The sequence below is a fragment of the Saccopteryx leptura genome, chromosome 8, assembly GCF_036850995.1.
Source record: "Saccopteryx leptura isolate mSacLep1 chromosome 8, mSacLep1_pri_phased_curated, whole genome shotgun sequence".
NCBI classification, from domain to species: domain Eukaryota; kingdom Metazoa; phylum Chordata; class Mammalia; order Chiroptera; family Emballonuridae; genus Saccopteryx; species Saccopteryx leptura.
In genome coordinates, this window is record NC_089510.1 from 72,776,477 (window position 1) to 72,801,363 (window position 24,887).

At 39.9% G+C, this 24,887-nt stretch overlaps 1 protein-coding gene across 1 annotated transcript; it reads right to left on the reverse strand.

The window, feature by feature from the left end:
• Positions 1 to 1,080: 1,080 nt before the first annotated feature.
• Positions 1,081 to 2,238, reverse strand: LOC136379816 (Krueppel-like factor 17). The gene has a single exon (XM_066347399.1). It carries the CDS (start codon positions 2,236 to 2,238, stop codon positions 1,081 to 1,083), a length of 1,158 nt encoding a protein of 385 aa, XP_066203496.1.
• Positions 2,239 to 24,887: the final 22,649 nt, after the last annotated feature.

Consider the following 24,887-nt stretch of genomic DNA (forward strand, 5'->3'; position numbering starts at 1 on the left):
TGGTATCCAGGCACCTGAACTCTAAAAAGAGGACAGGAAGTCTACAGTGGGGTCTGTCCTTCTCAACCTCAGTCTAACGTCTTCCACCTCCAGTTCACCTAGAAAACAGCCTAAAACAAGAACTAAGCACCGATGTTTTATTTGGGTGGCGTAAACCCAAAGCACTGAGAGTGAGAAAAGGAAAGCAAGGAGGGGAGAACAGGAGATAACACAAGGTGACAGCAGGAGGGGTCCTGCTTCACAAGACCCCAGGAAGCACAACAGGTGTTCTTTGAGCACTTGGGGGACCTCCCCATGGGCTGCACTGTTTGGAGAACTGGTGCCTTCCAGCCATTTATGGGAGGGAAGTGGGAATTTATCTGCCTGGGTCTGTCTCATTTCTCAGGAGTCAAACATTATTACCCCAGGAGCATTAACCTCCACATTTCTGGGGTGCTTGTGGCTACTTGAGATGCCAGATCCCATGTCCTGCAGTGGGGCATTCCATCCAAGTCTGAAAGTAGTCGGAGGAGGCAGAAATTCTGGGCACGTGGCTAGTAAGTGCTGGATAGAATCTGATTCAAAACATAAGATGTGTCCCAAACAGTCCATCCAATACTGTTTTTCTCATTTACCAGAAGAGGAAATATGGCACAGTACTCAAAGACCATTCCCAAGGTCACATGGCTGGTAAGGAGTAAATCCAGGATCTGAACGTGGCCTGGCTCTGGAAACGTGGAAGGCCAAGATTAGGAAATTATCTTGGATTTTATGGAGTAGGCAAAGCAGAGTCACTAAAGGGTTTCAAGGTGGGGAATAACATAAGATAGAGAGCTTTTAAATAAAACTCCCAATGTATTTTGCTCTATCTTCCCGTGTGGCTAAACTCAGCAAACGTAGGTGGCCTAAAGACATAAGGGCATCCAAGACAGTTTTTGAAGAGCCCCTGACAGGGTCCAAAGCTCATATGGGTGTCACTCAACACTGCCTCATAATCCTTCTTGGTCTGTACCTAAGCCTATACCCAACAAAGAGACTAGTTAGTCAGAGGCAGGCTCGATCTGGGTGGAGAAGCCAAAATGAGGGGAAGAGGACATTGACCTAAAGACCAGGAGCAGGAAGACCAGCTGTCTGTCCATTGTCTGCCTGTGAATTGGGGGATCCTGGCAAGTGCAGGTGAGTCTTCTGATGTTGCTTGAGATGGTCAGATCTTATGAACTGTCGGCCACACTGATGACATCTATGTGGTCGGTACTTGGTGTGTATTCGCATGTGTCGTCCAAGCTCATCAGAACGGAAGAAAGACCACATACAACCTTCCCACGTACATTTATAGGGCCTCTCACCTGTATGTTTGCGTTGGTGACTCACAAGATGGGAGCGCTTAGTGTAAGCTTTTTCACAGTCCTCATACTGGCAGCAGTAAGGCCTTGCAACCAGGGACCTCCTCCTGGGATCCCTTTCCTGAGCCATGCAATTCTTCTCTGCTCTTTGTGGAGCAGGTATGGGCTGCTCAGGGCAGAACGGGTCTTCCTGGAAGGCTGTCTGGCTAACAAAGGAGCCCTGGGATTCTGAAGTCAGCAGTGATGGGGACCCAGGTGGGGGCATTCTGCAATTGTGGAGATCTCCAGGGGGCAACATCTGAGCCAAAGAGGGGAGCATTGCCTGGCCCTCAGCAGAAGGCATGGGTGAGGTCAACAACATTTTAGGTGTTAAAGAGTCTCTATTAGAAGGCATTATTAGGTGGCCAGAATAAGGCATTGTTGGTGCCCTAATGTGGGACATCACTGGGATTCCACTGGGAGCAGTGACTGGTAGCCCATTGAGGGGCATCTCTGGATTCCCTTTGAGGGTCATGGCCACTCCTGGCTCTCCTGAAGATGTCATCTGGGGTCTCTTGAAAATCATTCTTCCTGGTTGAGAAGGAGACATTCCCTGACAGTAAGTCATTTGGGAAGGTAGTAGAGCCACTTGGGGGTAACAGTTCACATCATGCTCAGGCAAGGATACACTGAGATGTGGCCCCATTTCATTTGCATTCTGCATGGGTGTCTCAGCAGAAACCAGAGGGATCCTCTCCAGCTGTGGACACAGAAGGATGTGTTGAATGCCTGATGAGTCATGGTTCCAAGAGGCGTGCACTCTACTGCTTCTGAGAGATGAAAACATGTCCAAGCTGCACACTGACTTCTCAGCATCCTCTGTGAACTGCTGCAGGGCTGCCTGCCACTGGCTCAGCCCCTCGAACTCGTGCTCCATCTCAGCCTGGGTTCCACTACACCTCGGAACTGTGTGCAGGTCTATCTCAAAGCAGAGCAAAGCAGAGCAAAGCAGAGCCCGGCCACCTTGTCGTCGCCAGTCCTGTGTCGCATATCACCACGCCACCATATTTGAAGTAGTTTTTAAACAGTTTTTAAGTATTAACTACTCGATTTATTAACAATTTGCTCTACCTTAAGTAAAGGAAATTACATAATAATTGTGAGTCTGAAAAATGAGAATATATATGTATATTTTATCATTACCTATAAAGAATGCCAAAATTAAAATGGCATTTTTAAATATAAGTAAAATTCCTGAAAATGCATATTAATAGTTTGCTGCCAATGGCTTTTACAGGTATATAACACATTAGCAATTATATTCATTTGCCGTCTCAGAATATGGCAGAAGACATAGCAGAGCCCCAAGTCTATACCTGAGAAGACAGGAATGTGCATGTCCAGGCCCCATGAGCTCCAAGCCTACACATTGGGATCCACTTGCATAACATCCCTGAGGCTTTTCCTATTAGAAAGCTGATGTATGGAATTAAGCCTATTCTAGGCTAATGTACGGAATAAATACTAAATACTACCATACTATTATATATATATATAGTAATGACTCAGCTTTCATTGACTTTGGTTATTGTAGGCTTTTGTCTATTTTTCCATGAAAAAACTGTCTCAGTTTTCATTGGTTGCCTCAGATTTTGTCAGCATGCCCATGTGACCTTGCTGCTAATTTTGCAGAAACAAAGGGCGACCCACATGTTCTCCTGCTCAACGTGGCATTGTTTCTCATTGTGTGAGCATCACCGCAGGTGTCTAGCTGAACAATTCCATTGCTTTCCAGTGTTTTTGTGCTTTTTTATTGATTGCAAGTGCTAATACTACAACTACATGTAAGTGATTACTGCGTATACAGTATTTGGTGTAATGTGTTTATTTTGCGTTTTCAGTTTCAAAATGTACATAACACATGTAAGATAAAATCACATGTGCTCAAATCTTATTGTCCCTGTTAATGTTCCCTTGCTAATAAGTTAACACTTTCTTTTTAGCTCCATCATGGGACCAAAGAAAGTTTCCAGAGCCTGCAGCCCTTCAAAGAAGGCCAGGAACACGATCAAGTTGAAGAAGAAAATCATTGAAAACTACAAGAGTGGCTTGAAGATTGCTGAAGTCGCAGTCCACGATAAATTCCATTGTGGCAAAAAAGGAATCAATAAAGGAGAATAATGTAGCAAAAGGCGTGAATGTGCTAATTAAACAGAGATCACAAACAATTGAAGATGTTGAACTTTATTATTAACTTGGATCAATCAAAAACAGTTAGATAGTGATTCTGTTGCAGAGGCCGTCATATGTGAAAAGGCCAGACGTTGTGTGCCGATCTCATTAAGAAAATGCCTGGGACAAGTGCTAGTGTACTTAGTGATTTTAAGGCCAGCGTACTTAGTGATTTTAAGGCCAGCCGAGGCTGGTTCAAAAAATTCAAGAGGTGCACTGGCATACACAGTGTTACTAGGCTCGGCAAAGGTGCGAGTTCAAACAAGTCTAGGGCTGAAAAATTTGTGTTCGAATTCAAAGATTATGTAGAGGCTGAAGGATTCATCCCCCAACAAGTCTTCAACTGTGATGAAACTGACCTCTTTTGGAAGAAAATGCCAAAGAGGACGTTCATTACCTACACAGGAGGAAAAGGCACTGTCAGGAAATAAGCCTATGAAAGATAGGCTAACTCTTTTGTTGTGTGGTAATGCTAGTGGTGATAGTAAAGTGAAGCCCTTACTGGTGTACCATTCAGAAATAATGTGAGTGGATGAATGAAGTGTTTGGCCCGAGTGTGAAAAAATACTTCCAGGATAATCAGTTGTCCCTTAAGTGCCTCCTGGTAATGGACAAAGCTCCTGCACATATCCTCCAGGCTTGGAAGACACAATGTTGGAGGCGTTCAGTTTTATCACAGCGGAGTTCTTGCCCCCTAATACCACACCACTTATCCAGCCCATGGACCAGAATATCATTTCAAGAAACTGGACACAAAAGCAATGTTTCAAAGGTGCTTTGAGGTGACATCAGATACAGAATTGTTCTTATGAGAGTTCTGGAAAAAACATTTCAACATTCTCAACTGCATTAGCCTCAGAGATAAGGCTTGGCAGGGAGTGACATCCAGGACGATGAACTCTGCCTGGGAGAAATTGTGGCCAGAGTGTGTGCACGAGAGAGATTTTGAAGGGTTTGAGCCTTCCCCCTGATAACCCTACACATGTGGTGCAGTCAGTTGTTGATTTGGGGGAGTCCATGGGTTTGGAGGAGAGGGTGAGGATGTGGAAGAGTTGGGGATGACCACAGTGAAGAACTCACCGCTGAAAAGCTGCAGGACCTTTACAGAGAAGTGCCGCAGACGGCAGGTGAAGAGTTTGCTTCACATGAGGAGGAAGAGACGGGAGAATGTGCCTTCTTCAGAGATTAAGGACATATTCTCCATGTGGAGTAAGGCACAGGGGTTGGTGGAGAAAAATCACCCAGACAAAGCTGTTGCAGGCCGTGTCTGCAACCTGTTTAATGATAATGTCTTGCCCCATTTTAGGCAAATATTAAAGAGGCAGCAGAAACAGACCTCTTTGGACAGCTTTCTTGTGCGACATGGGTCCACTGACTCTGAAGCTGGTCCTAGTGCCAAAAGACCAAGAAGGGAAGTGACCCCAGATAGTGCCTTGACACCTAAGGTCCTTATGGAGGGGGATTCCCCTTCCAAACAATAACATCTGCACCTCTCTCTCCCCTCCTCGTCGCCTTCCATACGCCAAGAAGAATCTTCAGGAAGGAAAATGCCATGTTAAATGTTCACTTATTCTTTATATTAGTCTTTTATATTCATATTATATTAATTTCTTATTGTTTTTAGTATTAAACACTACATTTATTCTCTATAAAATGTGTTTTCAGTATGTATTTTGGAGTGTCTAGAATGAATTAATTGGATTTACATTGATTCATCTGGAAATAATTGCCTCGGTTTTCGTTGGTTTTGGATTTCGCCAATTGTTCTCAGATGAATTATTGACAAAAACTGAAGTATCACTGTAATACCATAATATTCTTTAGTCTTCATCAAAAAGATGACATTGACCTTCTTTTAAATATTATGACATTTGCTTTAGGAACAAACTGGTAGTCAGAAAGCCTCTATTCAGGGATGTTGGAAGAATTAAATGACGTAACATATGTGGAATATAATAATGCCTCCATAAATACTCCTTAAATCATTACTTTTCTTACCACCCAGGTTCCAGACTTGGATCTACTGAAAAACAAATAGGACAATGTTGGCAAATGATGGCTGAGTCCTGCTGTTCTCTATAAATTGGTGGGTAAAATAAAAACAGTTAAGATGACCATGCTGGTCATTTGTCTAGTTGCTCTCAGACCCATTCCCACATATCCCCTGCTCTGCTATGTATCATTTATGGCTAATTCCTGAAAACTCTATTCTCAGGCACTGTTGCCAACTGGCTAACACCTAGTTTGGCTGATGGGATTCGAGATCCCAATTCAAGAGCAGACAGAAAGCAGACTAGGGCATTTCTCCCCATCTCTCTGTTTCCAGAGTGTCTTTGGCAGTAACTACATATCCTCTGTGGTCCCAGTTCCCACAGGTCCCAGACAGTCCTGGCTTGTGGGTTTTGTAACACCTTCATCCTTTGTTCTTCTAGCCTTGGGAGTGATGGCAGCTTCCTCTTGTGGATTTCTGTATTGCTTTTTCTCTCCCCTGTCTGGGCTTTCAGCTCTTCTAATACCTTTGTAACTATTTTCCCACATCAAATTTTTTTCATCAAATTACTAGTCACATGCTCTATTGTCTCCTGTTATAATCACTGACAGATCTTGAGCATTCTGGTCTCACCATAGGTTAAGTGTGGGTAGGTTCAAAACTTTGACTGCCTTTTTGCCCATCATCCATTCTACCCAATCGTATGCTTCCTTCCCACAGGTCAGACACTCTCCCAATGTGCTCTGCGGAATCTCTATCACTCTGTTTAACATGCTGTGTCCAATGATCTGTTTGTGCATCTAAACACTTAGTATACTCTGAAGTTTTTGAGGTAGGGCTGCTTTTCTCCTCTTTATAATCTTAATGTAGTATTGGTTTATAGTAGGACTTCTATACAATTATTATAATGTATGAATAGAGCCACCATCCCATGAGTCCAGATGTAAGCTGTCTCTTTTGTTTGTTCTTGATTGGAGAGCATCAGGAAAAGCAACGATTCAAACAGATCTCCCCAGTGGCCTGCTACAGAACCCAAAATTTTACCACCAAATATGTTGGGGTATTTTTTTAATCTGTGAGTTCATTTGAAAAGGTTGATTTCCCAGGGGAAGGTTAAGTCATTATCAATCAGTCATATCTCAGAAATGGATTAGTTTTATAAATTGTTTCCTATAAAGGCAGACTGCTGAAAAGTAATAAGCAAGTCCAGACAGAAGTAAAAGAAGGCCCAGAGCAAAAAGTCAGCCTGTATCATGCAGTATAGTAGTCCCCTGACTTGCCAGCATCATGTTGTCATTCCTCATTTTTCAGAGGCCTCAATTTGAAGTTTGCCCTATAGAAAGGTGCCATATAAATACAAATAATTTTTTAGCTAGTGAATGCATGTAGAGAGAGGAGGATGAGAGGAGAAAGCCCATGGAGAGAGACTGTTCTAGAGTTCAGGACTGAGAACTGCCTGAGGACTGAGGGTTGAGATGCAGTGTGTCACAAGTGGCAGGGGATGGAGTGAGTTGAGAAGAAGTCACCCAGAAGTAACCTTGAGTGACTCATAGCAAGAAAACCTTAAATGGTCTAAGTTGGGGGGAAAGTCCATTATAACAGGGCTTCTCAACTTGACATTCACCATCTGCTCCCATCTGAGGAAGTTATTTCAACTGGTTATATTTTGGTTGCTTTTATAGGAAAAGTATGCTATTATTATATTATCAAATGTAGATTCCTAAAGGTCTTAGGATATAATCATTTGTTTATTCATTCTTTTATTTAATAGACTGTTATTAAAAGCTGACTACATATTGGGTACCATACTTTGAGCTGAGAAGATGTCTCTCAAGTGTCAGAGGTCTATATTTCTTTCACAGACAAGGTTAGAAAATGAGTAACCAAGTCTTAGGGGGAAAAAGAACAGGAAAATGAATAGGGTGAGAGACAAAGACACACTTAGTTCTGAGTCTCAATTCAACCATCATTCTATAACTTGAAACTATTTCATAGGTTAAGCGTACCACCACCACCCCCAACAATGGGAAAAGATACATGTCCTTGAATGCCCACTACCTACCATAGCATTTGGTATGGGAAAATGAGAAAATAAAACCCTAATATCCAGTGAGTCCTTAAAATAGATGCCTCGTTTCATTAAAACAGATTCTTAGTTTCCCTTATTATCATATGGATAGTTTTGTCAAGATTCCTTCTGTATTCAAAAACAGACAAAAACAGAAACAAACAAACAAACAAACAAAAAACCAGGCTTTCCCTGATATGCCAAGCATAGTGTCAAGTGCCTTACAAACATTACCTTATTTAAACTTTTCTTTTAATATTCATAATTATCAGACAAGAAGGCATAATAACCATGCAAGAAGGTATTTCTTACAAAAGCTACATTAAAATTACATTTCTACTGTTTACTAGCCTCAGTTATTTCCTCTGTAAAATGGGAAAAAATAATAGTATCTATCCCCCTGGGTTATTGAAAGATAAAGTGAGACATGCCTGTAAAGCACTCAGAAAAGTACTTAACATATGAATTCACTGGACATATTTTTGCTCTTATTTGCTATTATCACCATTTTAGAGATTAGAAAATTGAGGTTCCAGAAAGTTAGTCAGGATTTCAATCCAAGATTTAATGCACCAAAACTTATAATCACTTTACAGTTACAGAAGTTACAGAGTAAATTCCTTGAAGGCCTCAAATGGAAATGTTCTAAACTGTTGCATATTGAACTCTGAGTAGTTCTTAGTTGTTTGAGGGTTTTTTTTAATTCTTTTTACTACACTTTATTACAATGTGATATACTATGAGATTATAAAGCTCAGAGTTTACAGGTATTAAGTTTTCTCTTTTCCCAGATTTTGTTAAGAATTTTGCCTTAGGCCTTGGCCAGTTGGCTCAGTGGCAGAGCATTGACCCAGTATGTGGATGTCCCAGGTTCAATTCCTGGTCAGGGCACACAGGAGAAGCAACCATCTGCTTTTCCACCCCTCCCCTTCTTCCTCCTCTCTATCTCTCTCTTCCCCCTCCCACAGCCATGGCTCAGTTGGAACAAGTTGGCCGCAGGTGCTGAGGATGGCTCCATGGCCTCACCTTAGGTGCTAAAATAGCTCAGTTGCTGAACAACGGAGCAATGGCCCCCGACGGACAGAACATCGCCCCATAGGGGGCTTGCTGAGTGGATCCCAGTTGGGGTGCATGCGGGAGTCTGCCTCTCTGCCTCCCTATGTCTCACTTAAGGGGGAAAAAGAAGAATCTTGCCTTAAACACATAGATATGTGCTTCTGTTTCATAAGCAAAATCAGAGAAACATTAAGAATTGCAGGATCATTATTCTGAACATAGCTGGTGCCTCTACAGGACTATAGCTGAACACTTTGGATAGGATGAAGCTGGCTCTAAGTTAAAACACACAAAAATACAGAAAAGTGCCCAATGATAGTTTTGTTATTCTCCTAAATAATGTGCTGTTTTTGCTGTAGGAGTATAGTAGTAAAGAACAAAGTTTTTTGGATTTGGAAAGACCCAAAACCAGGCCCCCTCCTCTATCCTCCCGGTTGCGGGATCCTGTGCATGTTGAGCTCTTTGAGTCTGTCCCTGTGTCATCATACAGTAGCCCCACTTATCTGTGGGAGATACATTCCAACACCTTGGTGGATGCTGGAAACCTCAGATAGCGCCAAGCCCTATATATACTATATTATCCCTATACCTGCATGCTATGATGAAGTTTATAAATTAGGCATAGTAAGAGATTAAGAACAGTGACTAATAGTAAAATATTACAATTATAATAAAATACTGTAACAGAAGTTATGTGAATGTGGTCTTTCTCTCAAAATAATTTATTGTGCTATGAATGTCTTGAATCACTACTCCTGTACTTTGTGGCCATTATTAAGTAAAATAAGTGTTACTTGAACACAAACACGTGATACAGCAGTGGATCTGATAACTGAAGGGGCTACTAAGTGACTAGCAGGCAGGTGGTATATACAGTGTGAATACACTGAACAAAACTGAGGAATGATTCAAGTTCTGGGTGGGATGGAGCTGGATGGTACAAGATCTCATCACATCATTCAGAAAGGCAATTTTAAAACTCAGAAATTGTTTATTTCTGGAATTTTCCATTTAGTATTTTTAAACTGTAGTTGATCTTGAATAACTGAAACTGTGGAAAGTAAAACCATGGATAATAGGGGACTACTGTAATGAGGATGATAGCACCCACCTCCTAGGAAAGAGGAAAACTAATTAGGAGACTGTATGCACAACACTTAGAACAGTCCAGATACAGAGCCAGGCCTCAATCAACTCTTGTAGTATTATTTAAAAAGAAAACATTTTCAGATTCAAAACAAAACAAAACAAAAAACACCACACCCTATGTTAGCAACATGTTCTAGAGGAAAGAAGTGAGTCAGGAAATATGGATCCTATTTTGGGCTTGAGGACTATAGAAACAGGAACCAGCAATTTCCCTGAAAGTTTGTGAGTAGATTATAATATAGAAAAAACACTATTTTTTGGTTACCTGCTTGGATGCATGGATGGAACACCACCTTGTCCTCTTAAGAATGAATTATATAAAACATAATTTTTTCAATCATCTGGGCCTTTTTCATTGGGTATGGGATGAGAAGAGTACTTTAAACCATTTTTTATTGTGTGCATTTCTTTTTAAACTCTATCTACACATGTCAAATTGTCAACCACCAAATCTAGTCTATAGGTGCAGACCAAACACGGCTTTAGAAGCTATAGAAGCTATGAAAGCTACACAGAGATGCTTGCAGCTACCAGGAAACAGAAAAAAATTTAAATCAGTAAAAATGACACCTGAGATACTCTCCTGCCAGTACCTTATCTCTCTGCTCTCCTTTCCCTGTGCTGTGCACACTAAAAGAAGGGAAAGAGAAATGGTGGACTTTCTGGATTCCTAGCGACAAACTGCTCAGAAATGGTTTCTCTGGAGTCTAATGAGATATTCTTTGTGGGATGAATAATATGAATTCAATTGTAACCCAACTATTGATGCATAATTTCAAGGAACCAATAATATCATTACCATACCCCCCTCTCATATTTATTCCACAACAATAAGTATTTTTTGAATACTTTTAAAGCTTTTCATTTCTGATGAAACTTTAGTTTTTGTAACAAAGCTTACATAGAAACTATAAACATCAGAAATTATTTATTATCAGGGAAGATCTCCAAAAGGCTTCAGAATTAAACCATTATGCTTTAATTTGATTTTGCAAGATTTCAGCATTCTCTCTTATAAAATGATACATGTTCTCACCCCCAAAATGGGTGCTGTTGGTCATTTCATCATTTCATAGTACACACTGCTGTTTCTCTTTATTCAACTGAGTAGTGTGACTAGGTGGTGAATGCATCAACAGGAACAGAAAATAATGCTATGAGACTGATACTAAGAATACTAAGAGCAGAAACAAAACAAAACAAAACAAAGAAACAAAGTAATAATTGAGAAGTCTGAGTATAAACCTCCTCTTTTCCCAGGGAAGCACCGGCCGCAAGCTGTATGAACTATGTATTTATCATTTTATATTTGCTTACAGTGACACCTGCTGGAAAACACGGTCGAAGCTTTAAAATGAACATAAATTTAACAATAAAATAGTCAAGTTTTGAAAACATCAGCTCAATGTTATTATTTTTGACTAAAAACACATTGCTTACGCTTCAATTCAATTTTTGATTCTGCTTTGGAATTTTTTGTGTGCAAGCTGAAAAACTAAAATTCAGTTCCACTTGAGTATTTTACTAGTCTAACAGAGGTGGAATTAACTCTTATGTAACGTAAACTATTGAAAATGGAAGCATTTATAAACAGTTTAGTAACATTATTTTACTTCCTTTTGAATATTGCTTTAAAATTTTGCATATCAACTACGAGTGATAAGTGATTTAAAAAATCTTGCTTAAAATTAAAGATCAAGTCATTGAGTACTGTGAAAATAGTTAATAGCTAGCACTTCCCTGAGCACGATTAATGCACAAAACCATTTTGTGCTTGAGTTTTTGGGTTGCTTTTTAGCATGCACTAAATGCTAGTTACACTGTCCTTTAAGTGACTAACACAGATCTTATACAAATTATCTTTGATATCAACAGAGACTTTGCATACCAAAGTTCCCATCTACAAATGACACAGAAAAGGACTTATGCACCTAAGTCCCATTACATTAATGATACTCATCCACAAAAAATTCTGGTGTCTACTTGGAAATGGCTCCTTCAAAAATTCAAACTTACCTTAGCATTTGGTTATCTTATACTTTTCACCAACAGGGGACACATGTCTTTTCAGTCTGGTCTGTGTACTGTTGGTGGCAATTTCCCCTATTTAAATTTTTTTTTTCTCAAAAAAGCAAGTGACCTCTTGCTGTCAGCAAAGTCAGAGATCTGTTTTCAATACAATCTGTGGCTTTTTTAAAAAAGTAAACTTTGTAAAGACTGGTTCCAGTTCTTTTTTTTTTTTTTTTTTTTTTTGGTATTTTTCCTAAGTTGGAAACAGGGAGGCAGTCAGACTCCCGCATGCGCCCAATGGGGATCCACCCGGCATGCCCACCAGGGGGCGATGCTCTGCCCATCTGGGGTGTTGCTCTGCTGCAATTAGAGCCATTCCAGCACCTGAGGCAGAGGCCGCAGAGCCATCCCCAGCGCCCGGGCCAACTTTGCTCCAATGGAGCCTTGACTGTGGGAAGGGAAGAGAGAGACAGAGAGGAAGGAGAGGGAGAGGGGTGGAGAAGCAGATGGGCACTTCTCCTGTGTGCCCTGGCTGGGAATCAAACCCGGGATTCCCGCACGCCAGGCTGACGCTCTACCACTGAACTAACCGGCCAGGGCCTCCAGTTCATTTTTAACTATGCCTTCATTCCTGTAAGAACTCCCTCTGGCATTAGGTAGGAAAGATTTGTACTTCAAAACAAAAGTTCTAATAGCTTCATGCCAGCCACACCGCTGGTTTTCCATATTTCACCACTGTACTATATCTGTTCTTATGGGAGGAAAAGGTATTTTTGTTTAAAATTCAAAATTCATAGGGAAACAAATTTTTTCTAATATCTTACATTAACCTTCATATTAATCCATTCTCTCATTCTTGCAGCACCAAAGACTATGTGCAACTCATAACGATGCCAATAACTTGTGGAGATAATATAGCCCAGAAGTAGACTCAAGTTAGGTATACAGGAAGCACCTGCTGAATGAACTAGATAATCTCAGTCTTGCACTATGACTTCAGTAGCTAAGCAAAGCTATGAGCCTTCTTTTATCTCTATGTCATCCTAAAAGTGGTTACAACTACCTTTAAAAAAGATGAATTTTTTTTATTTATCTTGTCTGTGTGTGACAGAGACAGAGACAGAGACAGAGAGAGGGACAAATAGGGACAGACAGAGAGAGAGATGAGAAGCATCAATTCTTCATTGTGGCTCCTTAAGTCTCCTTAGTTGTTCATTGATTGCTTTCTCAAATGTGCCTTGACCAAGTGGGCTACAGCAGAGCGAGTGATCCCTTGCTTAAGCCAGTGACCTTTGGGCTCAAGCCAACAACCATGGGGTCACATCTATGCCCCCATGCTCAAGCCAGCAACCCCGTGCTCATGCTGGTGAGCCAGAGCTCAAGCCGAATGAGCCCACTCTCAAGCAGGTGACCTCAGAGTTTCAAACCTGGATCCTCTGCGTCCCAGTCCAATGCTCTATCTACTGAGCAAAGATAGTTTTTTTAATATAGTTTTTTTTTCCAGGTGCCCACATAAGCTTTATTTATAAAACATTCAAAATACGTAACAGTCAAAATTTTTCTCTCAATTCCTGGGATTGAACTTTTTGGGCAGAACAGTAGATTTATCTATTCTGTAAATTCCAGCCCCAATTAAATCCAAATTATAAAGAGGTAAGGTATAGAAAATAGAACTCCTTTAGTCCCAAGAATCACAAGAAATATTCAGAGAGACCTTGGATTTCTTACCACACAAAGGAGAGAGTTCATAAAACTGAGTTTAAAGTCAATTCAACTAAGCTGGACTGCTTGTGGGCACAAGTGTGTGTGTCACACACACACACACATATTTACATTTGTTTTAATTTTATATTTATGTTTATATTTGCTTTTATAAATTCTAGGTTGGGCACCAAATTTGACATTTAAAGGGTTAATCCTCAAATGGCATCTGCATGGGTTATGGGGTTGGAGGTGTCTGTATGTTTTCTCTCAGAATATTTTAATCTTGGGCTCTCATTGTTATGACAGTTCAAATTAAAATCATGTAAGTATCTTCTGAATGACCTCTAGAGCTGATAGCTGCGGTATCATTTCAGTGATCATGTTTCTTTGAAGTAATTCTTCGTGTTACAGTCTGACTGAAATAAAGGGCAATCATATAGACATAATGTGTAAATGAGGAATTTTATCCTGTGAAGAACAAGTCACATGATGGTTTGCTATGTCCAGACAAAGAGTTTTTTCAATAATTCTTATAGAGAAACGTAGTGGGAAAATTGAGTTATTTCATAATGAGGTGGATATATGTAAGTTTTTATCTGTCTTGTGGTCTTCTTTTGAGACTTTTAGTAAGTCGGAAAATCAAGAAAGCTACTTTCTTTTTTCCTTGGAGTTGTACATGTGAACCAGACTGGCAAATCAGAGGACTCAGTGATTGGTTAAAAAAATAACATGTGCTCAAAACAAGCCAATCAGAGTCCTTTTTGGTAGGTGGTTATAGATACTAAGAGAGAACCAGGAGATCTTTTTCTTTTCTCAAATGATCTTCATCTGTAAAGATGGCTTTGGCTTGGAGCTATGCATGAGCCATTTTTGCTATCAGATGGATGGAGAGATGAAATCTGTCTGAAAATGAAGTGATTATGGAAGAAACCAGGGGGAGAGTTAGAGACAGGTTTAAATGAAAGAACTGTAACCTCTGGGTCCTACTCCTTTCTTAAATGCTAGTTTCATATTCCTAATTATGTGTATGTGATCCAGTGCATTCCCAAAAGTTGTTTTTTGTTGCTGTTACCTTGCTTAAGCCAGGTGTTTTTTTTGTTTGTTTGTTTTTTGTATTTTTCTGAAGCTGGAAACAGGGAAGCAGTCAGACAGACTCCCGCATGTGCCTGACCAGGATCCACCCGGCAGGCCCACCAGGGGGCGATGCTCTGCCCATCTGGGGTGTCGCTCTGTTGCAACCAGAGCCATTCTAGCGCCTGAGGCAGAGGCCATGGAGCCATCCCCAGTGCACCTGGGCCATCTTTGCTCCAATGGAGCTTTGGCTGTGGGAGGGGAAGAGAGAGACAGAGAGGAAGGAGAGTGGGGAGGGGTGGAGAAGCAGATGGGCACTTCTCCTATGTGCTCTGGCCGGGAATGGTACCGGGGATTTTGCATGCCAGGCCGAAGCTCTACCACTGAGCCAACCGGCCAGGGCCGCTTAAGCCAGATTTAGTTGGTTTCTGTTCCTGTAATCAAAAGGGCCTTGACCATTATACCTAGCACACAATAGCATATCCATATACAATGTAGCAGAACCTACATGTTACAAGAGTCAATACCATATTCACACTCTTAAATGATCATTTCAGAAAAATAACATCATTCAACCTATTAAGTTAATTTTGTTAATACAAATTATATTGAGGTTGTAGTTTATGTTTAATACAGGGTGGGGTAAAAGTAGGTTTACAGTTGTTCACATGACAAATAATACAATAATTAATAAATAATAAAACAAGAATAAACTGTTTTGCGTACTTACAACTGTAAACCAACTTTTGCTCCCACCCTGCATGTATATTTGCTTTTGTGTTATAAACTATAAGCATAAAGAATTTATATATAGTTTTATGTTACCTCATATTTAAGTAATATAATAGTAAAAATCATTTAAGTCCACATTGGGACTCTACAATAACTTTCCCCTTTAAAAGAGATGTGTCTTGACATCAATTCAAGATCATTCTATTGGCAAGTCAGGGAGAAACAAGTACTCTCTTACTGGCAGGAATGAAAACTGATATAGTCACATACAAAGGGGGATTTTCCTATGCCTTTAACCTTTGAAATCTATCCCAAATCTAGTTTTTGGAATCTATCCCAAAAATAAACAAGCAAAATATGAAACTTCTATGCACAAAGGTGTTTATCATGGCACTACTTATGACAGCAAAACATTGAAAAGAAACCCCATGTCCATATGTCAGTGACTAGCTATATGATAAATATATGATGGCATCACCACACAGTAAAGTGCTATGTATGCACCTGTAAGAGAGAAGCAAGATCACTATATGTTAACAAAGACTGAACTCCAGGATACATACCTAAGTTATAAAAAGCAAGGTATAGAACAATGTTTATGTTATGTTTTTTTCCTTTTTGTAAGAAAGGTGAAGGGAAATATTAATGTAAACATACAGTTTTGCTTATATTTTCAAGAAGAAATAATGGAAGGATAAACCAATATTAATAAAAACTGATTTCTTTTGGGGAGGACTGGTGAATGTGGATGGGGTAGGGATGAAAATATTTACTTTACTGTTTTATATAGTTTTGAATTTGAAACCATGTAAATGTTTTACATAATTAAAGTTACATCAAAAAGGGAAAAACAGCCTGACCAGGTGGTGGCGCAGTGGATAGAGCATTGGACTGGGATGCAGAGGAACCAGGTTCGAGACCCTGAGGTCACCAGCTTGAGCATAGCAGGCTCATCTGGCTTGAGCAAAGCTCACTAGCTTGGACCAGCTTCAAGGTCACTGGCTTGAGCAAGGGGTTACTTGGTCTGCTGAAGGCCCACAGTCAAGGCACATATGAGAAAGGAATCAATGAACAACAAAAGTGTCACAACAAAAAACTGATGATTGATGCTTCTCATCTCTCTCCATTCCTGTCTGTCTGTGCCTGTCTTCCCTCTCTCTGACTCTCTCTCTGTCTCTGTGTAAAAAAAAAGGGAAAACCATTTCTTTATGAAATATATTAAAGCAACCGGACTGAACTGTATATCATGGTTGTGGCATAACCTCATAGAAAGCAGAAATATTTAAAATAACTACAAAACAGAATATTGATTATAGATCTCTCATGGGTTACATAATAAGGGAAAAAAGAACTTCAAAGTAATCTTAAACTGCTTTCATTAGTCTTACTCTTATCACTGATGTTAGCGGTATTATGATTAGTGTAGCTATTATACATACATTATAGCATAAAGAAAATAAGAAATTATTCTAATATTGTTTGGTGCCAAGATTTTTAGTGGAAAAGAAAAAATGCCATGTAAAATATTGAAAAATTCAGCAAAAAATTCATAGTTTTCCATTTGAATTATAATATTTGCATGAACATCTTAAGTTTTTTCTCTAATTGTTAGACTGTTATCTCTAAATACTGTTTCCTAATAAAAAGGAACCAGGAATACTTGAAAAAATAATGATTCCAGGTAGAACAGGAAATGCATATGGTAAAGATCCATAATCTGTTATAACAAAAACTAGTAATTTATCAAAGACTAATGTGGTCATGTTGGAAGAACATAGGAAACAATTTAAAGGGCTCTCACTGCACTTCAGTGGGTCAATTTGAACAATAAAAAGAATATTATGCCTGGGTTAAATACATTAAGTTTTACACATACACATGAGTTCAGAATAATGCTAAAAATGTTTCATTGGTCACCATTGGAGGTTGCTGGAGTACCAACTCATTACAATAAAAATTGATAAATTAGATAAAGGAATCAAACGTGTATTTACTCCACCAGTATAAACTATTTTTTAGGGTAACAAAAAGCCAGTGAAAGAATTATTTACAAAAAAATTCAAGCTAATGCAAAAAATATATATAAAATCACCATTTTTTAACACTTAATGGAATAATTGATCTAGGTGATGAATATTAACTATGACAAAATATTGATGGGAACATTTATAATGAAAAGATCAGGCCAACATACCACAACCACTGCAAAAACTAAAAGTTGAACAACCAAATATAACGTGATTCATGATGTGAAACAATAGGACGTAAAACACTTTTTTATTCAAAAAACAAAGCGAACCTAAATTTAATTAAGCTTCTAAATTTAATTACATTTATAGTTAATATAGTAGATTTAGAAATAATATCTAGAAGATAAACTACACCATCAAAACACAATCAGTCAGGAAGAAGCCACACAGAGACTGGTAGGAAAAGCGGAAACACGGAGAGGGCTGCCCAGCTTCTCGGAGCAAACAGCAGCAGGGAGAGACTTGTGTGGCGGGAAGTGAGGTTGGCAGAGGGGAAAGGGTCCTGAGCCCCAGGAACAAAGCCCCAGCCTGCAGCCCCAGAGCCCAGAAGAAGCGTAAGGACAGTATTTGGCTGGAAACAAGTCAGGATACTGTTTGTGAGAGAGTCTGATTTCTCAGACCCAGGATCCTTCTTAAAGGGACCATGCAGAACATCTCTCTCACAAACACTCACCCGGGGCTCCTGGGGATGGAGGGAGAGGGGAGAGAGCCACAGTAACAGGAAGAGAGTGCAATCTAGGAGGCATAGGGAGAAACATTTTGGGAGATAGCCACCCTAACCCCTGGGACGAGTTGCTCCCCAAAGCTGAAGTGAATATTTCCCCCGGGGACAGCAATACCAGCAAGGGGAAGCGGGAGAGCAGCCAAACAAGCTCTCCTGCAGCACTCAGAGCAGAGTCGCATAGAAGGAGGGAGCTTTCGGGTCTACAGTAGTGAGTCTTAGGGCCCGAGGCTGAGGGCGCGCGGGCGGCAGCGGGAGACAAAAGCGCGGTTCTGCTGGCAGGGTTGGAAACCGGCTGGCCACCACTGGGCTCAGGTGTGAGCTCAATCTTGCCCGGCTAGGTAGAAGGGGGCGTGCAAAAGCGGCCAAGCTCAGCTGCCGGCAGCCTGTAATCCAGCCTCCAGGAGAAGGGCGGGAAACCTGGAAAGAGTAGAAACCAGCCGCGGAGCAAGGGCAGAGGAGCACATCCCTGCCCCGCCCGTGCAACCCAGGCTTGCGGTCTGACTTGGTAGCCAGCTCCTCCCACGGGGGTGGAGCCAAAAGCCCAGAAGAGGCGGAGTTCCGCTATGGAGCTGAGCTTGGGCACGCAGCCCTGCCTGGTGGTAGAGCCAAGGCTAGCAGCTGTTCCTTGAGTGGGATCATCCTGCAAAGGCAGGGCAAAAGCTCGGAAACAGGCGGAGACCCGCAGCTGAGCAAAGGTGCTCGCCAGTGCCCTCAGGACTGAGCATAATGTCACACACGGGGGCGGGGCAAAAGCCAAGGCCACCAACCCTTGTGCACCTAAGCACGTGATCACAGCCACTCCTGTGAAGAGAAAATGCGGAGGCAGAGAAATACAACACAAATAAACCAAGAGAAATCCCCAGAAAAGGACCTAAGTGAATCAGATATAACCAAATTACCAGATGCAGAATTTAAAATAACGATTGTTAGGATGCTCAAAGATATTAGAACCACCATAGATGGCCATTACGAAAACCTAAATAAAGAGATAACAAATATAAAAAAGGACATTGAAATAATAAAAAAGAATCAGACAGAAATGACAAATAAAATATCTGAAATAAAGAATACAATGGAAGGAATTAAAAGCAGGATGGATGAAGCAGAGAATCGAATCAGTGAGTTAGAGGACACAATAAATAAAGGCACGGAAGCAGAGCAGAAAAAAGAAAAGAGACTCAAAAAGTCTGAGGAAACACTAAGAGAGCTCTGTGACAACATGAAGAGAAATAACATCCACATCATAGGGGTTCCTGAAGAAGAAGAGAAAGAACAAGGGATAGAGACTTTGTTCAAACATATTATAGCGGAAAACTTCCCCCAAATAAGGCAGGAAAACGTTTCATATGTTCAGGAAGCACAGAGAACTCCATTAAGGAGAAACCCAAACAAACCAACACCAAGACACATCATAATTAAATTACCAAAGCTAAATGATAAAGAGAAAATATTAAAAGCTGCTAGAGAAAAAAAGACTATCACCTACAAAGGAGCCCCCATAAGGATGATTTCTGACTTCTCAACAGAAACACTTGAGGCCAGAAGGGAATGGCAAGAAATATTCAAAGTAATGCAGAACAAGAACCTACAACCAAGACTACTTTATCCAGCAAGGCTATCATTTAAAATTGAAGGAGAAATAAAAAGCTTTACAGACAAAAAAAAAACTCAAGGATTTTACTGCAACCAAACCAAGGCTGCAAGAAATGCTAAGGGACCTGTTGTAAACAGATCAAAGGAAAAAAAGAATATAGCAAAAGAGAAAAACAGTTTTAAAGAAAAAAAATGGCAATAAATAATTACATATCAGTAATAACCTTAAATGTTAATGGATTAAATGATCCAATCAAGAGACATAGGGTAGCTACGTGGATAAGAAAACAGGACCCATACATATGCTGTCTACAAGAGACACACCTTAAATCAAAAGATGCACACAGACTGAAGATAAAAGGATGGAAAAAAATATTTCACGCAAATGGAAATGAAAAAAAAGCTGGGGTAGCAATACTTATATCAGACAAAATGGACTTTAAAACAAAGACCATAGTTAGAGATAAAGAAGGTCACTACATAATGATAAAGGGAGTAATCAAAAAGGAATATATAACCATTATAAATATCTACGCACCTAATATAGGAGCACCTAAATATATAAAGCAGAATTTGATAGACTTAAAGGGCGAGATCAACAGCAATACTATAATAGTAGAGGATTTCAATACCCCATTAACATCATTAGATAGATCCTCAAGAAAGAAAATTAACAAAGAAACAGCAGACTTAAAGGACATATTAGATCAACTCGATTTAATAGATATCTTCAGAACCTTTCACTCTAAAAGAGCAGAATATACATTCTTTTCAAGCGCTCATGGTACATTCTCTAGAATAAACCACATGTTAGGGCACAAAAGCGAGCTCAACAAATTTAAGAAGATTGAAATCATATCGAGCACTTTCTCTGATCACAATGGCATTAAACTAGAAATCAACCACAATAGAAAAATTGAAAAAACATCCAAACACTTGGAAACTAAATAGCACGTTACTAAACAATGAATGGGTTAACATTGAGATCAAAGAAGAAATTAAAAAAATTCCTAGAAACAAATGATAATGAGCATACATCAACTCAAAATTTATGGGACACAGCAAAAGCAGTCCTGAGAGGGAAGTTTATAGCATTACAGGCATAACTCAAGAAGCTAGAAAAAGCTCAAATAAACAACTTAACCCTGCATCTAAAAGAACTAGAAAAAGAACAACAAGTAAAGCCCAGAGCTAGTAGAAGGAAGGAAATAATAAAGATCAGAGCAGAAATAAATGACATAGAGGCTAAAGAAACAATACAGAGGATCAATGAAACCAGGAGCTGGTTGTTTGAAAATGTAAACAAGATCTATGAACCTTTAACAAGACTCACCAAGAAAAAAAGAGAGAGAACTCAAATAAATAAAATTAGAAACGAGAGTGGAAAAATAACAAGTGACACAACAGAAATATAAAATATTGTAAGAAAATACTATGAAGAACTGTACGCCAAAAAACTAGACAACCTAGATGAAATGGACAAATTCCTTGAATCATATAATCTTCCAAAAATCAATCTGGAAGAATCAGAAAACCTAAACAGACCAATTACAACAAATGAGATTGAAACAGCTATCAAAAAACTCCCAAAAAAGAAAAGTCCTGGGCCTGATGGCTTCACAAGTGAATTCTACCAAATATTCAAAGAAGAACTAACTCCTATCCTTCTCAAGCTATTTCAAAAAATTCAAGAGGAAGGAAGACTTCCAAACTCCTTTTATGAGGCGAGCATAATTCTGATTCCAAAACCAGGCAAAGACAACACAAAAAAAGAAAATTATAGGCCAATATCCCTGATGAACTTAGATGCAAAAATCCTCAATAAAATATTAGCAAACCGGATCCAGCAATATATGGAAAAAATCATACACCATGATCAAGTAGGATTTATTCTTGGGAGGCAAGGCTGATACAATATTCACAAATCAATCAATGTGATTCATCACATAAACAAAAGAAAGGAGAAAAACCACATGATAATTTCAATAGATGCAGAAAAAGCATTTGATAAAGTCCAGCACCCATTCATGATCAAAACTCTCAGCAAAGTGGGAATATAGGGAACATACCTCAACATGATAAAGGCCGTCTATGACAAACATACAGCCAACATTATACTCAATGGGCAAAAATTAAAAGCAATCCCCTTAAGATCAGGAACAAGGCAGGGGTTCCCCCTTTCACCACTCTTATTCAACATAGTTCTGGAAGTCCTCGCCACAGCAATCAGACAGGAAAAAGAAATAAAAGGCATCCAAATTGGAAAAGAAGAAGTAAAACTATCATTATTTGCAGATGACATGATATTGTATATAGAAAACCCTAAAGTCTCAGTCAAAAAACTACTAGACCTGATCAAAGAATTTGGCAAGGTGGCAGGATATAAAATCAATACTCAGAAATCAGAGGCATTTTTTTACACTAATAATGAACTGTCAGAAAGAGAAATCAGGGAATCAATCCCCTTTACCATTGCAACCAAAAAAATAAAGTACCTAGGAATAAATCTAACCAAGGAGATTAAAGACTTGTACTCGGAAAATTATAAAACATTGATAAAAGAAATCAGGGAAGATATGAATAAGTGGAGGCATATACCATGCTCATGGTTAGGAAGAATAAACATCATTAAAATGTCTATATTACCCAAAGCAATTTATAAATTCAATGCAATACCAATGAAAATACCAATGACTTACTTCAAAGACATAGAAAACATATTCCAAAAATTTATATGGAACCAAAAAAGAACACGAATAGCCTCAGCAATCCTGAAAAGGAAGAAAAAAGCGGGAGGTATCACACTTCCAGATATCAAGTTATATTATAAGGCCATTGTACTCAAAACAGCATGGTACTGGCATAAGAACAGGCACATAGATCAAAGGAACAGAACAGAGAACTCAGAAATAAACCCACAGCTCTATGGACAACTGATATTTGACAAAGGAGGTAAGACAATAGAATGGAGTAAAGACAGCCTCTTCAACAAATGGTGTTGGGAAAACTGGACAGCTACCTGCAAAAAAATGAAACTAGACCACCAACTTACACCATTCACAAAAATAAACTCAAAATGGATAAAAGACTTAACTGTAAGCCATAAAACCATAAGCATCTTAGAAGAAAACATAGGCAGTAAGCTCTCTGACATCTCTCGCAGCAATATATTTGCTGATTTGTCTCCACAGGCAAGTGAAATAAAAGACAGGATAAACAAATGGGACTTTATCAAACTAAAAAGCTTCTGCACAGCTAAAGACAATAAGAACAGAATAAAAAGACAAACTACACAATGGGAGAATATATTTGACATAGCGTCTGACAAGGGGTTAATAACCAAAATTTATAAAGAACTTGTAAAACTTAATACCAGGAAGACAAACAATCCAATCCAAAAATGGGCAAAAGAAATGAATAGACACTTCTCCAAAGAGGACACACAGATGGCCAATAGGCATATGAAAAAATGTTCAACATCACTAATGATTAGAGAAATGCAAATTAAAACCACAATGAAATTTCACCTCACACCAGTCAGAATGGAGCTCATCAATAAAACAACACAGAATAAGTGCTGGCGAGGATGTGGAGAAAAGGGAACCCTCCTGCACTGCTGGTGGCAATGCAGACTGGTGCAGCCACTGTGGAAAACAGTATGGAGATTCCTCAAGAAATTAAAAATCGAACTGCCTTTGGACCCAGCTATACCACTGTTAGGAATATACCCCAAGAACACCATAGCACTGTTTGAAAAGAAGAAATGCATCCCCATGTTTATGGCAGCATTGTTCACAATAGCAAAGATCTGGAAACAGCCCAAGTGTCCATCAGAGGACAAGTGGATTAAAAAGCTTTGGTATATATATACTATGGAATACTACTCAGCCATAAGAAATGATGACATAGGATCTTTTACAACAACATGGATGGGCCTTGATAACATTATACTGAGTGAAAGAAGTAAATCAGAAAAAACTAAGAACTATATGTTTCCATACATAGGTGGGACATAAAGATGAGACTCAGAGACATGAACAACAGTGTTGGGGTTACAGGGTGGGGGGAGGAGAGGGAGGGGTTTGGGGGAGGGGAGGGGCACAAAGATCATGGCTTTTCAGCATTTGCCATATTCCCCCTTTAATCTATAAACAGACAGCAAATATTTACTTATGGTGTTCCCACTATAAAGACTGTTGTCTTAGGGACAAATGCTGATAAACTATTTCAGCAGTTCCTCCTTCTTCAAAGACTTATATGTAAACATAGAGCTCCATGTTTCATAGGACATACTCAAGCTCACTCCATGCTCCCTGGAGCTTTAGCACAAGGGAATCCCCCCCCCTTTTTTTTTTTTAGTATTTTTTCTTTTATTTATTTATTTTTTGTATATTTCTGAGGATGGGGATGGGGAGGCAGTCAGACAGACTCCTGCATGCGCCTGACTGGTATCCACCTGGCATGCCTACCGGGGGGAATGCTCTGCCCATCTGGGATGTTGCTCTGTTACAACCGGAGCCATTCTAGTGACTGGGGCGGAGGCCATGGGGCCATCCTTAGTGCCCAGGGTGGATTTGCACCGGTGGAGCCTTGGCTGCGGGCGGGAGGAGAGAGACAAAGAGGAAGGAGAGGGGGAGGGGTGGAGAGGTAGATGGGTGCTTCTCCTGTGTGCTCTGGCCAGGAATCGAACTCGGGAATCCTGCATGCCAGGCCAATGACTCCGACGGGTCTACCACATCATGCTTTTTACTTAAAAAAAAAATTTACATTTCTTTTGAATGCTGATGAACAGGAGACACCAAATCTTTTTCGCCTGCAAACTACTACCTTCTTTATTAGATCTAGCTAATAACACTGTTCTGTCTTTTTTCCAAATAGCTCTAGATATATGGAAAAGATTTATATAGACAGATGGGGATCCTCAAACCCCTCAGCGAGATCTTCTGAGCATGGCTTTTAAGATACCTAGAGGCAGAAAAAGCCCAATAGAGATCAGGGGAACTACCAGCTTTTAGGATACACCCTTAAAGGCTCCAACACCCCAAAGGGGTCTCATAGGATGCCATCTGAGTCCTGCTTCAATAGTGGAAAGGAAGGTCATTGAGCTAAAACCTGCCAGGCTTACATGCCTCTGCTGTGAGGAAACAGGGACACTGGAAGGTGGGCTTCCCCCTCGCTCCTCTAAGGGAGGGTTCAGTCTCTTCCAGCCCTGCTCCAGCCACCTATG